A 20,355-nucleotide genomic window follows, 5' to 3' on the forward strand; every position below is an offset into this window, starting at 1 on the left:
AGAATGCAAAAGTCAGCACTGTCGCATGACATAACGGTGACTTAAGAAGGTCCTTAATGTAGACTTGTAGTACAAGAAATCTTCCCTAAGAGATACCATTAAAAACTCACAATCGAATCTAAAAAACAACCTTTTTAAAGAAGATTTGGTTTTTTAACGAAACTGCAAAGAGTAACTCTGAATAACGAGCACTGGTTTAGTGGATTCGATCGTGTTATTTTTCTATTGGCCCCTCGGAAGTGGGTCGCAGCTCTGATGTCGATAAGCTGTATGACGCTGGTTCGCAACGAAGGGCAAGCTGTTACGCCACAGGAAGTATTTCAGGAATGCGCAATACGAACATTAACACGCGTAATGACTTGTTACTCGTGTTCTACCTTTTGTCCATACTTTTATGTGAAGTATTATATCGTTATAGAGAAATTGTTTTTACGACTATAAAGTGAGTTCTGTTTTTAATATTATAGCTGGAGTAAGTAATAACATAGCAACAGGGTGTCCTTATTAGAAAACCGAGATTTGTAAATTTTTATACTGCTAATTTTGCGTACTATCATTTCAGTAAAAAAAAAAACTGAACATTTATAAATAGGTTAAAAATAGAAATAATTACGTTTATTAGATTAGATATCATATCTTAATTGTAATAAAATTAAAATTATATTATTTCTGACCTTCGAACAATTTTCTTTGATTCGAAAAAGACATTTAATGTCGTCAAAGAAAGAAAAGACATATTTATTGTAAATAGTATCACTTAACTAAATGACTATGGAGCGCTCAATATTATTTATTGTGTCATAAAGTATATTTTATAAAATTTCCTGAGTTTTACTGGCGGATAAACATCGTGAAAGAAGACATAAACTATAACATCTTACTTTGACGCTCATAATTCTTACGACAAAAATTTTCCATCGCCATAATTACAAAAAAAAAAAACAGTGTATGGTTCTGTATCCCTGCAGTTTGATTTAGTAAGGATATAATATCTTTACTCTCCTTTTTGCCATTCTTCTCTATTTTAAAGGAATTTGAAATTTTGTTCTTTTTTTATAACATAAGGCAAAGCAGCAAGCGGCTACCAGAAATAGCAAAGCGACCACTGTTCATAGATATCCGGAATCAAAAATGCGTTTGCCTACCTTTAATCGACGGAGCAGGACACGCACTGAAGAAGAAGAATTTCTCCTCTCTATGCGTACACTCCTTCGTCAAATCCACTTCCCTTTAACATTCTTTCTTTATAATAAATGGAAAGAGATATGGGACTATAATTAGGCCTCCGTCTCGTACACTGATCAGGTGAAACGAATTAGTTTCATTTCATGTCTGTCTTTGTTGTGGTCGAGGTATTGCACCGGGGGAGCCGACCCATTCGTGCAAATAGATGTTATTGTTGCTGACGTCTACCTGTTAGGCTGTAGGGTTTACCTGTTGTAAGGTTAGGTTGGTTAATGAAAATATTATAAATATTTATTGATAATATGTATCCGTCATAAAAGTGGGGAATATTTTTGTACGGAATTTTTTTATTTTGTTCTATAATTTATTCTAGCATCAATTATAAATGTGTTAATAATTGTATATCTTAATATGTACTGAGAGTATTGATTAATTCATTAAGATAATAAACATGAGTCTGGTTTGGCATACCTATAACTAAAGTATGGTTTTATCTCGTAATTAACATATAGATAATTATATCGTATATGTTATTAAGATTTGTTTTTGAGGAATTTTAAATATTTTATTTAGATATATATTTTCTATTTATAATCAATTAATTAGTAATTAATTAAAATATATGGGCATTCTTTTGATTCCTTTCTAATTTCACGGTGAAGGTTATTTATTTTACAAAATAATTGCATTAATTACATTTTTGACAGCAAAAAAAACATTTGAAATTTGAAACAGAAACCATGGCATGGTATAACGAACTATTGGACCATTGGTCTAAAACGATTCTAACGACATTTACTTGTCAGTAATTAGCAGCTGCAATGAACATTTATTTTTAGCCGACTTCAAAAAGAAGGAGGTTATCAATTCGACTGAATTTTTTTTTTTTTTTTTTTTTATGTGTGTTACCGCGAATCTCCGCCCCTGGTGGTCCGATTTTGATAAAAATTATTTTAAACGAAAGGAAGTGCTTGCAGGTGGGTCCCATTTTTTTGTTTTTTTTTTTAAATAACTAGAAGAATAGTAGAATTTGAATATAGCTTCAAAATTTGTTGCGGAAATTAGGGACATTTTTGCTTTCAGCGCTTACGTAGGCTAAACTATAAGACCTACATCAAAATGATGTATGGCGAATTGTAGCTCTTTAAATGTGCTAAATAAAAGTCCGCGATAGCATATATCTATCTTTTATAGTTTTCTCACAATAACCATTTTTTTCTTTACGAAACATTAATTAAATTCATGCCCTATTTCCGACGCTATTATTCAAGTTCAGTATTAACCCTTATGTAAATAAATATGTTCATTATCAAGAGAATTTAATGTAGATTATATTTGCAATTGAAACTATTTCATTCTGTCTAATAGTTTAGGAGATATCGTAAGAATAAAATTACGCGGAAACGAAAAATGCTACATCGCGTTACAATGAATAGCACAAATTTGCTTTCTGGGCTTACGTAGGTCAAACTATATGACCTACATTAAAATGATGTATGGAGTAATTATAGATCCTTAAATTTGCTAAATAAAAGTCTCAGGTAGCATATATCTATCATGGATGGATGTCTCACAAAAACCATGTTATTGTGAACAAACTTCGATTAAAATGCACACGAAAAACAGCGTCGTAAACTTACGGCGCTATTATATTATATTCGATATGAATCCTTATCCAAATAAATATGTTTGATGGCTAGAGTATTAAATGCAGATTACATTAGCCTTTAAACTATGTAATTCTGATCAATAGTTTGGAAGATATTAAATGATTAAAAACTACGCGCATTCGAAAAATGCTACTGCGGCGCGCGGCTGGACAAAATTAGAGGCAAGCTACGATGTATTAGTTCGTTAATTTTCAATTTGTATACCGATTTTGATAATTAGTTCATTGTTTAAAGGAATAGTGGTTATCTGCTGCATTGTATATTAGTTTTTGAGTACACACATATTAAATAGGAAAGTCCTTTTCTTTATTTGTCTTATTTCTTTCCTCATGCGTATTAAGGAAATTTGTAATTGAACTTCAAATTCACTAAAAATTGTGAAATAAAACAAAAATTTTAAGAAAAAAAAATAGCCGACTTCAAAAAAAACAATCTGAAACAAAATGCACTCAAAAGTAACATAAAAAAACAATTTCAAACAAAATGCATTCAAAAGTACCATAAAAAACAATCTCAAACAAAATTCACTAAAAAGAAACAAAATAATGACATGAAAACTTATTTCTTTCTTTCTTCTCTCTTTCAAAAACCCTCTAAACTCTAAAGAAAGTTCTCTTCTTTCTTGTAACATGTCTATATTGTATAATTATTGTTATTTTGGAGTCGGTTTCGGCCTAAGTAGGGACATAAAATGTATAATATTATACTTACTTCGGCCGACACCGACTGCGAAATAACAATAATAATTATACAATATAGACATGTTACAAGAAAGAAGAGAACTTTCTTTAGAGTTTAGAGGGTTTTTGAAAGAGAGAAGAAAGAAAGAAATAAGTTTTCATGTCATTATTTTGTTTCTTTTTAGTGAATTTTGTTTGAGATTGTTTTTTATGGTACTTTTGAATGCATTTTGTTTGAAATTGTTTTTTTATGTTACTTTTGAGTGCATTTTGTTTCAGATTGTTTTTTTTGAAGTCGGCTATTTTTTTTTTGTCATTGACACATTTACAGATGGTAAAGAAAAATGTCGATCTGTTGGTAGCAGTTTGTCTTGTAATGTCTAGTCAGTACAAGGTTATATAAATTTTCCCACAAATCAAACAGCTGTTGATTTGTAAGAAAATTGATTAACAGAAAAGATGTAATCTTCGTTTCGTCAGTTTATAATCAGACAACAAAATGTAAACTGAATGAATAATTACTGCTGCGGACTCTATCACATTTCAAATTTGAGATTAAATATTTTTATACATTACATTAAAATATTTTTCAGTGTTAAAACTCAGTACGCGCACTCGTATCTTATGTTCCATGCTGTCCTATGGATTTTGTCATGAAATAAGTAAGAGCGTCTATGATAACCCAATTAAGCGTGCTTATCACAGCAAATTATTTTTAAACGTTTTTTAATGTTGTCGGTCTCACACTACGAAGTCAGATCCATGTCACAACATCGTCTAGTTAATGAATATCGTATTTATTACGTAACTACGTTCATTGATAAATAAAAAACAAATGGTTCAAATTATGTGTATAAGAGTATGCGTAAGAAGGAAGTGATTTCAAATAGGTCGATAGAGCATACATGTTAGACAATAGAGTATATATCTATGAAGAGTATAGTAACGTACAGTGAGCTGATGATGATGATGCTGATGATCATAAATTTAATACGTATTTACTTTAATAATATGCGAAGAATTTTTATAATGATAGGATTTTAATTCTACAGAAATATTGGTAGCCAAATAGTTTTTATAAACTTTTAATGGCGGCTAAATAACAGTGCAAAGGTTCTCTGATCGAATAAATCAGTGACTAATTACTGTCTTGCAAATATAAATGTTAATACATATATATTTTTTATATTGCTTATAAAAGATTATTTGTTATATAGTAGTAGTAGTTTCTCTATTTTTTTTTGATTGAATTAAAATATTTATTTTTCCGCGCATGAAAATATTTATATTTTTAATTTGCCACCGTATGAAGTGGATTACTTTTCTGAATTTAAACATGTTGTCACTGTTTTGTTTTTGTGTGTTTCTACGAAGAAAATCCATAGTAAGAACGGACAACGTTAAAACTTTGTATATTAGTATACGTAATGTTGTAAATCGATATGCCCGTATTGTAAAACGGTAGTAAAAAACACATACACATCAGTATCTATATAAATTTTGCATATTTAATTCGAAAGATCGATATTTCTTCAATAATTTTTTTAGGACAATGACTCTAATATAGACGGTTTTAATGTTCATTACTAAATCAGTGGATAATAAATTTACTATAATTAATAGAAGGAATGCTTCTCAATTTATATTTTAACGAAAGATAAAATGGCGTTCCGCAACAGCACCGGGTAATAAATACTTATATTTCTCTATTTTCATTAAGATTATAGAGAAATGTAATTATTTTTGATGTATTAAAAATACAGATGCTTGCTTCTAAAATACCTGGCATCTGTGTACTTAAGTATAAAGTTGAAGTTAATTAATTTACTCGTTTTGCGAATGTTTTTAGTAAAAACATATTTAAACAGAATAATTCACAACCAGTTAAATTTTTTATGAATCAAAATTACACTGCCTATGCATATGTCACGAAACATGTTGCATTTAATTTCATTTAAATATTCACACAATTAAATATTAACTGTTAAGATAAAACTATTAACAAGGTGTCGTAATCTCCGCTCGCCAAAGGAGACTGTACACAGCGGAGATAACAATTACGCAATGTAACCTAATCGGGCACAGATAACGTAAACACATGAATCATTTTATTTTGATTTCATTTGTTTATATCGTCTTTAAAACGTAGATTGTAAGCATATGCTTTCTCATTGGTGCGTTACACAGATAGAAAGAGAAAGGATTTGAATTTGAAAATGGAAACTGTCCAAACTTACTGCCTCTTTTAAAGTCGTCTAATAGTTAGTTCAATATTTCCTTAGTGAACAATTATCATACTAATTTCACATCAGGGTTCCCCCTATGTGATCACTTAATAAGCAGCAGTTGCGTAGTTCACAGGACACAGGAGTTTGTAAGACGATTTATAGAGCACAACCAATCGAAGTTACAGAGACAGACATCACAAAACGTGACTAGTTCTTCTTCTGTAAAGTGACTGTACTAGTACTACGAAGACGATATGTGATATATCTTCATAGATCCTTATTTGCATTGTAAAGCTACAGTTTCAACTAGCGTCATCTAGTACTAGTTAAGATAATAATTGCATCAGACAGAAGAATTTTGTTTTCCACAATACTTTAATATTCTTACATTATTCAATCCATACGAATTTCAGTTACCTTTTAAGTAAACAGAATAATGGAACTCTTTTTATTGTATACTGTGATGACGTAATAAGTGACGACACAGTTGTCCCTGTTTGTGTAGCAAGGCTTTTTGTCCGAATATAGTTACGAGACCGATATTTAAATACATAACAATAGCTCGCGCTGGGTCATGGATGTTTGTGGTATTTATATGCAGTTCTGTACTTACATTCTTATACATATGCATGATGATATATTGATAAGATAGGCTTTTTGAAGACACGTACATGCATAAACATTTCCTTGTTATTTGTGTTCTTCATTTAAACTGATGAATAAAAGAGTAACGCTATCTTGACTATGATTTCTTGGTCTTGAATGATTATGTTTTCTATGTTTTGTTTTGTTAATGTATGTAAAATAATTTTAACTGAATTGAGAAACTCTTCATTTTCAAAATCAGAATCAGAATAGACTCATCATTGTTTCTCATGCATTTTATTACTATAGACATAGAAACTGTCCACGAAACTTTTATGAGAATACGGTCTTATGCATTTTAATTAAGTCTTTTATTTAGAATGTAATTTGGTTCATGGCGGTGTCGTGTTTGTCCAGTTGTTGCTGTACAAACTGAACACTACTTAGACAATTGTTGTAACAGTATTCGACATCATTTTTCTGACGGGTCAGGGTTGCCTGTTGTGAAAATAGTTAAACACAAATTTTAAACACTAATTCAATTAAACAATTTAAGATAGATTAATCACGAGTTACCTTAAATTATAAAACAACAATCTTGAGTAAAAAAATAATATTATGTTCTTGTTAATTAAAAGAAGACGAGTCTAAATTCAATGAGGTTATGTCGTTTCATTAGGAAGTTCCTATGGCTTAACTTTCAACTTCATCATCAGATCAGCATCGAGTCAACATGATATTCCATTGTCACGAAATTTACACAAGTATACATGTAATTTCAACTCAGTCGGTAACCGGAAATGGAACAAATTTAATTAGCAAGATTTGATGATAAACCTCAGATGAAACTAACTAAAGCTTTTTATGTTTATAATTAACTTAACTTAGCTAGAAGATAACGAATAACTTTTTTCGTTTTTTTTTTGACAATTCTTGGTCGTGATATTATATCAGCTAAAATATTCAATTGAGAAGGTATGTCCCCACTAACTGGCTCGGACCCTCCCCAAGTTAGGGGTACCTAGGCCATAGTCAACCACTGACCCAATGCGGGTTGGTTGACTTCACACATATCTTTGAGTTTCTTCTCAGATATGTGCAGATTGCAGGATGTTTTCCTTCATCGTAAGAACGTCGGATAAATGTATATATGTATAGAAAACAAACGTACAAAAATTATATATGTACCTTCAGAGGTAACATTTAGTATATTAACTTGTCGAAAGTCTAATGGAAAGTTGGCATTGAAAAAATAAAAAAGTTACATCCATCAACACAATCAATAAAAGTAAGCATTGATTTCAATATACAATAAAAAAAATATAAGTTATCTAAAACCAACTCTTCATTCCTTTAAACGTTCCACGTCAATTACTCCACGTAATGGTCCCACGTCGAGGTGTAAAGTAAATTTGTTTACATGATTGATTTTTGTAATACGATGCGCTACACGTATCAAACTTGAAACAAAAAGAAAAGTATAAAAGCATCAAAAAGATTTATAGTTATACCGTTCGTCGACAGATCACGTTCATACATAATGGTATGTTAGAAATTTATTAAGACTTGTACCGAACGAGCTTCCGAAAGCATAGACAATGAAGATTAAAAACGTGTCAATAGACAAATTGAAACGTCAGTTGTATTGATTTGTTAGGACGCCGCAAGGAGCGGAGGTCAAACTTCTGGACTACACTATAATTCATTTAATAATTGAGTTGGAAATGCGATCGTTTTAAAGATTAACAAGTCAATATATTTGTAGCAAAAATATTTGGCTTTTAATTTATTGAGTCAAGTTATTCTTGATTTATGGTCATTTTAATTTGGGTTAATTTGTTTTTATGTAATTACTAGCTGTCGCCCGTGACTTCTTCCGCGCGGAATTAAAAAAAATTAGGTAATTAATAGCTATGTTCTACATCTATGCTAAAATTCATCGAGATCCGTAGTCGTTTTGGAGACACCTTCAAATAAACATCTAACCATCCATCCATCTAAACATTTGCATTTATAATATTAGTATAATTGATTGGTTAAATAATGTGTACTTCCTATGTATGTATAATATATTTGTTTTGGATTGGATTATTTAGAAAATACATTTTTTTATTAATTTGTCCAAATATCTAAATATAATGGTTAAAATAACAAACACTTACATATATTTTTCAAATAATTATGCAAGATTATCAATGTATTATTTAGACTCTAATGAATTAAGAGCTTATATAATTCCTTATTTTTTCTTTTTTTTAAATTTAATCGTGAAAAATAAAATATAATTTCTGAAAATTAATTTAACTGGCTACCGTACACTCGCAGGCTTATATGTAGTTTTTATTTGACATAAAATAATTTGACATGTTCAAAATTTGACATCATCTGTAGTGATATGATATTACACACCTAACCGCAAATTAAAGTCGTATCAAACTCAATTTATTAATACAGTAATGTGATTATGACATGAATAATCGTATTTTATTTATTGTCAACTAGCTTTTACCCGTGACTCCGTCTGCGCGGAATAAAAAATAGAAAACGGGGTAAAAAATAATCCTATGTCCGTTTCCTGGTTCTAAGCTACCTGCCCACCAATTTTCAGTCAAATCGATTTAGCCGTTCTTGAGTTATAAATAGTGTAACGAACACGACTTTCTTTTATATATATATATAAAAGAATAATAAGAATAATATATATATATATATATATATATATATATATATATTATTCTTATACATATTTCTATATATAATATATATAGAATAATATATTATTCTATATATATTATATATATATATATATATATATATAGATAGATGTTTAGTGTTCGATTAAGTAATGATTGCTTGTTGTGTTACTTAATGTTATCTTACTAATATTTTAAATGCGAATGTTTAGATGGATGTTTGTTTGAAGGTATCTCCAGCACGGCTGAACGAATCTCGATGAAATTTAGCACTGATGTAGAAAATAATCTGAAAGAATACAGAGGCTACTTATAACATATTTTAATGCTGTACAGACGGAGTCGCGGGCGACATCTAGTTTGATTACAATTTAAAAGAAAGATTGTGATACGTAAAATTAATTAAAAATTTGTTTTCTAAAAACATAGTATGTAACTTAATTCGACATCGTTTTTCTAACTTAAACGATTTTTATGTTAGTACAGCGGTATGGAAGCGGTGAAAACGATGTATTGCATAGCAAGAATTTGATATTAAGTTCATATGTAAGTTAGACTTGCATAATCCGTATTTCAGTGTCTGTTTGTTTAAATATAGAATGTTAATGATGAAAACGAAACAACAAGTCTTCATTCAAAATGGAATTAGTTTCAGGGTAATGATTAACATCAGGTGTCTAACGGCCAGAAATAGATCGTTCAGAATACCATTAACTTAGTGCTTGTCTTTTCACCTGCCCGTTAGAAACAACTTTAGTACAGTTCTGCACAAATGTCAAAATATTTATAATTTGTAAGCTTTTTCATATACTTTTTAAAATGTGAAAGTTTTCAATGCTGAATGCAACAGTAATAGAATTAAATTTAAAAAACAACTATTTTAACAGTGCAATTTTTTACATTCCTTTCATTACTTGATTATAATCCTTTAAATAAAAAGTGTATAACTTTTTTTTTGAACGTCTTATTTTTTCAATTAAAAAAAAAATAATTAAACTCCGATTAAAACTTGAATAATCTTTATTGCCAATTATATACCTATATATCAAAGTGATTTTATTAGGCGTTAACTGTTGTTAAGTTGTTAAAGTATGATTTCACCACAAAATAATAAAATAAACGTTCGCAAAAACTTACGTTTAAAAGCGTTTGGAAAAAAAAGTATCGAAACGCGTGACTCATAGCCAACGGTCGTGATTATTGAAAACAACTTAAATAAAATGACCGTTACATACACGCTACTAGAGGCCGACGATCTGACTTCGACTTCATACAATTCTAAACCTAAATTAAAGTTTACGTAATAGAATTGTCAACGTTAAATATAATTTCCTGTGACTAGCCTTATCTATGGATTTTACAGCAGCTTTTGTACTCTGAATCCATTACAATCTACGTCAATACCTTTATAAAAAATCGATTTATTTTTTAATGAAAATAGAAAACAAACTAGCTAACTTGTTGCGCGCTTAACCGCTACTAACAATCATCACCTAGGAAAAAAAACTAATTAATTAATTTTAAAGATGTATTTTCAGGACAAAAACCACAAAGCTGTCTATTGAAAACTATAGTTAAATAAAACAAAGATTTAATAAAAAAAAGTGCATAGCGACACAACGAACAACAGAAAAAACTAACTAAAACGAAAATAAATCAGTAATTAGTTGAGCCTATCCAATTTTAGAATTAATCTAATTATAATACGAACATTGCGAAATATTTCTAAACAACCATCTGGTTTGTTGAGGTGTTCTCAAAAAAGATGTTATATTTTATGAACGTGTGGGAAACCGAGTTGTTCAGTAAGATCAGACGGCCCACGTTAACGAACTGAGTTATTTATTTTACATCACAAATTGATCGATCATTGGTAGCTGTAGATTTTTTCTATTTCTATACAGACGGCCGACACGCGTCGCAACGAACTAAAGACTATCCTTGAGTACGCACGATATCAGAAGATGATTTATTTATTTGAGAAATAAACATATTGGTCATGATTTATTTTTATAAATCGGAATCTTTATCAAGGAGAAGTTTGGCGTCTATCGGAACTTTTTAAAACTTTAGCAAGAAATAAGATTTAAGAAACTGAATTGTGCAATTTTATTATATCAATGGTATTTAGCCATGCATCATCAGTTCCTCTGGTGTTGTGGACACTTCTTAGAATCTTCATTTCCATGGGCGTCGATGATTACTTAGATGTTTCAGCCACACGTTTGTCTCTTTATTTAAAAAAAAAAAAATATAACACAAACAACAGCAAAGTGAAAGAGTTCATCTGATGTTCAATACAAAAAATTTCAAAGTGTAATAAATCTGGAATTTTAATTTTACAGCTACACTAAGTTTTACAACATTCGAGTCGTGTCCAAAGGACTTCATTGATACCATAGACAACATTGCTCGTTAATACAATTTCTACTACTATTGTTTGACTTTCGTATTTACCATTTTTTTTTTCTTTTCAGATCCACAAGAAGATGAGTTATCATTCAAAGATACGAAAATGTCAATTGAAGGAATCACTTAATTGAATGACATTTATCCATGTAATTAATATCAGTTTAGTGTTGTGTTACATATTAAAACATAAGTGATACGCTAGTGTATGTGAAAGTATCTTCATAAATATGGCGCTTCAAGGGCCTCTTCTGTTCTACGTATTCACAACGTGAGTATACCGCGCGTGCTTTGATTCTGTTTAACGTTATTAAACAAGATGTTCATGGTTTAAAGTGGTTTGATATAAAGCTCTTTATCCCTAAAAGGGTAAGCAGATACCAAAGTATATACATGTCATGTTAATAAAAACCAGCTTGATATGTTTTTATAAAATAATTAACCAGAGCAGCAAAGAAAATTACAAAAACATTTCCGCCATTATATTTAAAAACATTTAGGTAACCACACAATCGATGCTTAAAAACAAACGAAAATCGTGGATGTGTTTTTTTTTTTACTGCGATACAATTAAATTAAATATATCCATGTACGTCTACTGTATCAATTGTTAGGTTTTATTGTTTGCACCCCCGACACTAAACATAAAACAAAGCCATAAAGTAATCGTAAACACAGCTTTAAAATGATCGTTAAATCGTATATATCGGTGGTTTAAGATCCAGATTGACACCTTAAAAGCGGTTACAATAAAGGTTTTATGTTATGATTTATTCAAAAGCAACGGAACATCATTATAAAGTTGGCAGGCAATTGTAAAAGGATCGAATAAATTAGTTTTGATGCATTTTAATTAGCATTATTATTTGAATATTGTCGATCATTTTTATGTTTAACTAGCTGTTGCCCGCAACTTCGAGCGCGAAACAAAAAAGAAAATAGTAGCCTATGTGTTCTTCCAGGCTATATTCTACATTTATGACAAATTTAGTCTAGATCCGTTGAGCCATTCTGTAGATACCTTCTAACAAGCATCCATCAAAACATTCGAATTTATAACAATATAATAAGTAAGAAATAAAGTAGTAATGTTTATGAAGTCTTGAATTTATAAGCATTATTTTCTAACTGGAAAACGTAGAATAAGGTTCTATGTATCGATACACCTTAATTACTCGTACGTCTTAGGGATTTAATTGAATAGTTTAACGATGGGTATATTTATGACGGCTTGAGTGTAACTTTAAGGTCCGTTTATACATCCACTTATTATGGAACGTGAAATAAGTATGCTTCGTAACTCCCAGTTAACAAACAGGTCTTCACTGGTAGCACATGTGAAATTGTGTATCATTAAATATCGCATGAAAAGATGCTACTTATTTTTTATATTTTACGCACAGACACGTAAAACATATAACGTATATTTACAATATTAGCTTGTATTTTCCTGTCGGTATACGGTTGATTTAATTTAAGATATAAGACTAATAGTTGGTTTTTGAGACCAAAATCTGTACGATTGCTCTTTTTACCTATTGTTATTTCGGTTTTGTCAAAGATAACAAGAGTGATGACGCTATGTTTTGTATAGGGATTTTGGTTTTAGAAACCAACTATAAAAGCGATTTAGTTTTACAAAACTGTTATAAGCATAAAACGATAAAAGCTGTATTAGACCAATAAACTTCAATAAATTAAATACATAATGTTGTCATAATGGTACAGCAATTATTGCTCTATAAGATTCCAAGTTTCGTAAACGCGTGGTTCGATATTTATGAATGGAGCATTCGCGAGACCGTGGGCGATCTGGATAGGGTTGTCTCTTCTTCGGATTTGACTCGAATTCTTCCGGTTTTAATGTTACTAATATTGGATGGATGGATGGATGTTTGTTTGTAGGTATCTTTAGAACGGCTCGATGGATCAAGATGAAATTTGGCTTAAATTTAGAACATAACCTGGAAGAGCACTTATGCTACTTATTATTTATTTTTTTAATTCCTCGTAGACGGAGTCGCGGGCGACAGCTAGTGGTGCATATTCGTTTCTTCGAGTCAGAGTGAGTTGTTTGAAACAACTCAATAGATGTCGTTGTTTCATTTGTCGGGCCGCTAAGAAGATAAGGTTGACAAGTGTCTGTTTTTCGAGACACAGTGTTCAGGTCTACGTTTATTAAAAGTTGACAACCCTAGATCTGGACTAGAGACCGGCGGATTCTGTGTCGCCAAGTGATACAAACCTTATCTCTTTCCCAACTAGTCAGTGAAATGGTCATTTTGAGAATGTCAAAATACTGGTCTTTGCCTTATTTATAGGACTTGTTTTTGTTTGATAGTATCAAGTATCACCACTGTGGATTAAGTAATGTAGCAAAATAATTAATTATAATTATGTAAGGAGGCGAACGGATAATTTTAACCGAGTAATAATATTTTTTTGAGAATTAAGTCGTAACTTAGTATAGTCAAAACCGTTTATTGCGACATCGTTTAGAACAACATACCGGTTAAATTGACCAAAATCAAAGGTCCTGGCTGAATGTTATTACATATCTTTCCTATTAATACCTGTCACCGGTTGTAACAACTATCGGTTTTTACGACTCAATATGAGTAGTCCCTTCGATGTCGTTATAACAGATTTTGACTGTATATCAGTTTCGTCCATAGGTCATTTTATATTAATTAAAACGAACTAATAATGTCCGACATTAGTTTTGAGTTTCTCTCATAATAATTTATTCAGTGGTCAAATGTTCGTAATCTGAGCTACTTTTATGACCAACTGTCAGAATGAGCAGTGGCTGCCATTAGCATAATTGTCAATGGTTTAATTTATTTTGACTATACCAAGTCAAGATCTTACTAATTGAGTATCGACCTACACGATAAACGATTAATCAATGTTCGTTGATTATGTATATTTAAAACTGGCTTCTGATATTTTTAAAACAATGTTTATGTAGTTTAGGTCTATATTAACCGTTTTGTAAAAATGTACAAGTGTACAACGTGTACAATACGGCTATAAATATACAATTAAATTATTTTATGTACATCTATATATATAAAAGAAAGTCGTGTTAGTTACACTATTTATAACTCAAGAACGGCTGAATCGATTTGACTGAAAATTGGTGGGCGGGTAGCTTAGAACCAGGAATAGGACATAGGATTTTTTTCCCCGTTTTCTTTTTTTTTTTATTCCGCGCGGACGGAGTCGCGGGAAAAAGCTAGTGTTTTATAAATAGGTCATCTAATAATGTAACTTTATTTTCACACTGTTCGTGTGCCCTACTGATTTGGTTCACTTAGCTTCATTTCTACTCAAAGGTTGTCTGGCAGAGATCGCTGCTTAGCGATAAGACCGCCTTTTGTGAATATCCTGATGTACTTTATTTTTTTGTAACTCCATGATAGTGCACAATAAAGTATACAGTATTTGTATTTGTATTGTGACTACTTCCGCGCGAAATCAAAAAAAAAAACTTAATTAATAGCCAATGTGTTCTTCCAAACTATTTTCTACATCTGTGCCAAATAGCATCAAGATCCGTGGAGCCGTTACGGAGATACCTTCAAACAAACATCCATCCATCTAAACTTTCGCAATTACAATATTAGTAAGATGAGCGAAATCTTTGCAAAGGCAGTTTATTCCGTCGATTATTAATTCCACGCCTGTCGTTCGTATTTCTAAGCCTATCAAAGATGGCAGCAAGTAGGAGGAAGAAAGTGTCGTTGCATTTACACTTTCGTTCCGCATCGTTTACAGATACTTGCTTTTAGTACTTTATATTTTCGTTTGCATGACTTATGGTGAGTTATAAAAATATTACTACAATTCATACTCTATATATGTATTAGGAAAAGCTGTGGAAAGCTATATATCCCGTGTCCTGTAGGTTTTTGTCGTAGAAACATCCAAATAAACAGAACATACTCATCGCTTTCGTACTCTTTGAAAAGTAGAGACAACAATAGTTTTATACATTGTTTCGGCAGTGGAAAGTCAGATTAAGCAGTGTAAGCAACCGACAATCGGTTGTAAAACATGTACATGTGTTTTTTTAATCGGTACACTCAAAATAAACGTAAACATTATTAAATAAGCGGTTATTAAATAAAACACGCTTTTCAGATTATATAAGCAAACGCAGGCGCCATCAATCGGATCGGTGATAAAATTATTAATTATAATAATTATAAAAGGCTCAGAATTGATTAATGATCGTAAGACAGACACCGTGCGGCATTTTATCGTCTTACATTCCTTTTGGATGATGGTGTACAATATATACCAATTTTTTAACTAAGATAATTTATTTACAGGATGCTTTTCCCGACACTTTAGTTATAACTTTCGGAGCATCATAACGACATAACTTATACAAAAGACTAATTCTTTCGAGAAAAATGTCTAATGATGAGTTTTATTATGCAAAGTTTCGCGAGTTTACGCGCTAATTAAGACACCCTGTATAAAGCTTAATAAAATTATTATATTCGTGTTATAACAGACATCTGATTATTCATTTACGTATGAAATCAACGCACCAATAAAATACTCATCATCAATATTTATGATTATAAATAAAAGAGAAATGCATATTTTAAAGCGATACAAATTTTTTACGAACTTTAATTGTGTGCGCGTATAAAATTTTATAGGTATATGTACGAGCAATTACTCGTTATATTTAGCCCTGTTAGGCGCAGAATTTATAGTGTAAAGGAATTGGAATAAAACTGTTTCATTTTAACACCGTTAACAAAATGCAGATTAAGAAACTTTGTGATAATGAAAGTGTTCTCTTTAATCGTATTTTGCGATAGTTTTGAAGGAAATTTAAATCAGTAGGTTACATCCACACCATCTCGATGTCTGGCAATCCACAACCGTGCCGTTTTCGCGAAACGTTCTGCCTCGCACAGCCGCGTTGTCGAATGGTTTGTTCTCGGCGGTATTTTCAAACCATTACGATTTAAGGTCCTTCAAGAAGCGTGCGTATTATCTTCTAAAAGGCCGGCAACGCATCTACGGTTCCACTGGTTTTGTAGATGTCCACGGGCATCGTTGAACACCTCCATGTTCCTGCTGCTCGTTTACCCCTTATCTTATTTAAAAAAAAAACCGCTTCTTTGAATGCACATGGAAAGACAAGAACAACAGACTCTAAATAATTTTATTTCGTTTCGAAATAGAATCTGAAACGATTTACTACGAAATAAATGGCAGCATAGTTACATGCCGTATGAATCATGCCCGTTGGAAGAACATAATACTGTTAATTTGGTAAACGGCAGTGTTGTTTGATAACCACAAAGGATTCACCGTGAGCGCAGCTCTCGAATGCACGGCTTTTATTCACTTTTTGTAAGTACCTATGTAACGCTGTTAATCCCTTTTCTGGCGTTTATTGGCCTGTCATGACAGCCATGTTAGGAGCATACGAGAAAGGGCATCTCGTAGTCATATTAGTTTAGTATTCCGTTACTAATTGAGTCATTTTCTGGTTTGTAATGATGTAATTGAGGACCGCCGACAAACACTAATTTTTTTTTCGCTTAAGGACTCAATTTAATTATGGTAGAGATCTTTTTACTTTTAGCATATTCCATGTAAATTCATATCTTCTTATATATATAAAAGAAAGTCGTGTTAGTTACACCATTTATAACTCAAGAACGGCTGAATCGATTTGACTGAAAATTGGTGGGCAGGTAGCTTAGAACCAGGAATAGGACATAGGATAATATTTACCCCGTTTTCTATTATTATTTTTTTATTTCGCGCGGACGGAGTCGCGGGAAAAAGCTAGTATTTAGATAAAAATATTTACAGTAGAATAAAGTGTTAACATTAGAATGTATTAGATGACACTAAACTCGCCATATGCAGAACACAAAGCAAGCTTTATTTCCACAAAACATCTTTCTGCTTTCCCACTTTATACCAGTCACGGGAAAATCTTAAAAGATGTATTTGTCTCTGTCGGTATTTAATTATAATAAATTAAAACTTCATGTTTGAAACGTTGAATATTATTTAAAGATAAACACCCATTTATCATTCCTAGTCCTTGTACGTGCAGAGTATTTTGCATATACACTGGCAGTGACTTAGCGTGACAGTGCAACAGGCCCTTTGCGACGTTAACTTCCCGGGAATCGCATGGCTAATTCAAATAACACGTTGTCAGATACATTATATAGATACCGTCGAGCTGTCTTAATGAATATACAGTTTATAGCTAGGATTCTTTTGAATTAAAGATACGCCTAGTCTTCATACAGTCTCTGAACGAAACTAAACGGATCCTGATCTGTTAGCTTTGACTTTTAAATAGCAGGACATGTAAAGCTTGTGCATTCCACTCTATCAAAGAAAAACGGACGATATGTTTTACATTCTGGCATTATTGCTCATTTTGTTTATGTGCTTAAACTTTTGAGTCAGTATGTCTTAATAAATCAACATAATTTCATCTGTGTGATTGCCATTTGTGCCTCACCCCCACGAAAAGTGGCATAATTTATTTTGTACAATTGCGGCTCTTTACTTTATCCATTTCTCTATTGTCAAAGTGTGTTAGGCAAATATTCCAGCGCGCATGCAACTGTTTAGCAGTTGACATTATCTTAGAGATTGCGATAATTCAAAACGGTGCATGTCAACTTTGTAAGTTGCAATGAAATTTAATATTGTTAACTAGTTTCTTAGCTTGTTTAATTTAATTGCCCTTCCATTTACATCATCTTTAGATAGGAGTATAAATGTAATATTTCCTTCAGATCGTGAGATTGTTGAACTTTTCCGTGTAAGGAGAACTACCCGCTGGTTTCTGAGACCAAAATCTGTGTTTTGTACAAGATAATGACAACGATGACACTATGTTCTATATAGATTTAAACGAGAACTTTTTGCAATCAAAACACCTATTTTTTTTTAGATTGGAAGATACATAACACTCAAAAACAATATATCTAAGCTAAAATATATCTAGAAATATAATATAGGTACGTACATACATCTCAAGTAATATCATTTATATACCCGCGAATTTCGCTTTCCATAAACTTTGTAATGAAATATATGCGTCTTTCTATTTCTGTGTTTTCAAAAAGAATGAAAGGATGACAATATGTTTTTATACAAGTATTAGGACACTGGAAACTCAAGGTGTGAATTCTCGTTTGACATTTAAACTGAAACACGAAACAAATAAATCTTGAAACATTTAATATACAATAGCAACCTTTGAGATAGCTATACTAATGTAACGCAGTGGGTGGCCAATCTTAACAAAAATTACGATCATCTTTAAAGGTAAACGTATTCCATCTGCATTCATATTTGATCTATTCTAATAGCTTGTATCAAAATAATTCACGATATTGATATTAACGTTATGTTCATTTCATACATAAATACTTTGCTATCGATTTTATTTATCGTGATTAGGTCAATATTTGACCAACTTTATGGGAATATATGTTTTATATTTAAACCCAATATAATACGTTATTTCGATTAGGAAAAAATATTTAGGTACCATAGGTTATTTAACTTTTATATTATTTATTTATTTTTTATTTACCTCATTTTTTACTTCTACTATTTTGTTTTTATTTAAGTTGAAAACGAAATGGGGAGTTCTTTAAATTAAAGAGAAACAAGAAATGACCTCAAGTATTAGTAAAAAACAATTATGATTTCATACATTACTCATTTAAGTTTCTAATTTCTTTATGTGGGTCTCTTATGCTATAACTTATATGCGAAATAAACGCAACAGTACCTGTCAGTAACTGGTTCAACCTACGTAGATAATGTCTAGATACTGCATTGTATTAATGTCTACAGACAACTAGTTCAGTAACTGACGTTTATTTCCAATCAATTGTCCTAAGCACATATGAAAATAATGTTGTTTCATTTTTTATTCCTTAAGTGACCTCACTAGCAACATGTTTAAGGGTACTATGAAATTTTAGAACGAAAAAACGAAAAGAAAAAACTGGTAAGAGGTATATACAGTAGAACATAGCTTTATAAAAATTGTAAAAGGTTATTCTTTTATTTAACCACATTCGTCATCGTGACCTTGGCAAAATACGTTGTGATAATATTTAAATTAAAAAGCTTTACGATTACGATTTGTACAAAGCCTAATAAAGAAGAAACAATGAACAAACGTGAACATAAAGCACCTCATAACTCAGTGTTAAAATATACAGAAACAATTACAATCATATATTCAAAAATTATAGCCCCGTCTAAATTCAACAGAACAGAAGACAAAGAAATTCCGAAAATATGACGCAAAGCTAAAAACAGTTTATGATGCATTATAAACATAGTATAAAACAACTTTTGTTTCCAGCCATATAAAGCTGACGGTAGCCCAATAAGTAAATTTGCATGGTCATAAGGAAGAAGCGAATAGATAAGATCTACAAGCCTATCGTATCAAAGATTGAATCGTACTGCAAACAATTGTATGGGCCAACGCGACGTGTGAAAATGACGTAAAGATTGATTTTTATGGTGAATTGACTCATTCTCGTAGTGTGCATGGTGATTTAGAAGCTTACGAGGAATCGAATCAAGTGGATCAAATCTATATTTGATACTCTGATAAGTTCCCTTCAAGAGGTCTGCAACATTGTAAAATGACTAGACTACATATTTTGTATTTACAATGACTCAGAATTCTCATTAAATTCCTATCACATGTCCTCCATTTTTCATATTCGTTCACTTTATCACTTTGATTACAATTGTTAAATGTAAGAAACGTCCGGACGTATATATCTTGTGAGCCCATAAAATGTTCGTTGCAATTGTCATATGAAGTTACAGCTAGTGCGACAATGTTCCGCTAATTGTAGTCAAT

General features: G+C 31.3%; 1 protein-coding gene across 2 annotated transcripts in view; it reads left to right on the top strand.

Annotated features, from left to right (window-relative positions):
* LOC106716792 (thrombospondin type-1 domain-containing protein 4) overlaps positions 1–20,355 on the top strand; it is a 94,064-nt gene that overhangs the window by 2,837 nt on the left and 70,872 nt on the right. For both annotated transcript variants that reach the window (XM_014510400.2, XM_014510401.2), the window contains exon 2: positions 11,519–11,721. In XM_014510400.2, coding sequence (XP_014365886.2) covers positions 11,681–11,721 — 41 coding nt within the window. In that variant the 5' untranslated portion in view covers positions 11,519–11,680. The remainder of the gene's footprint in view (positions 1–11,518; positions 11,722–20,355) is intronic.

The sequence above is a fragment of the Papilio machaon genome, chromosome 16 (assembly GCF_912999745.1).
Source record: "Papilio machaon chromosome 16, ilPapMach1.1, whole genome shotgun sequence".
NCBI classification, from domain to species: domain Eukaryota; kingdom Metazoa; phylum Arthropoda; class Insecta; order Lepidoptera; family Papilionidae; genus Papilio; species Papilio machaon.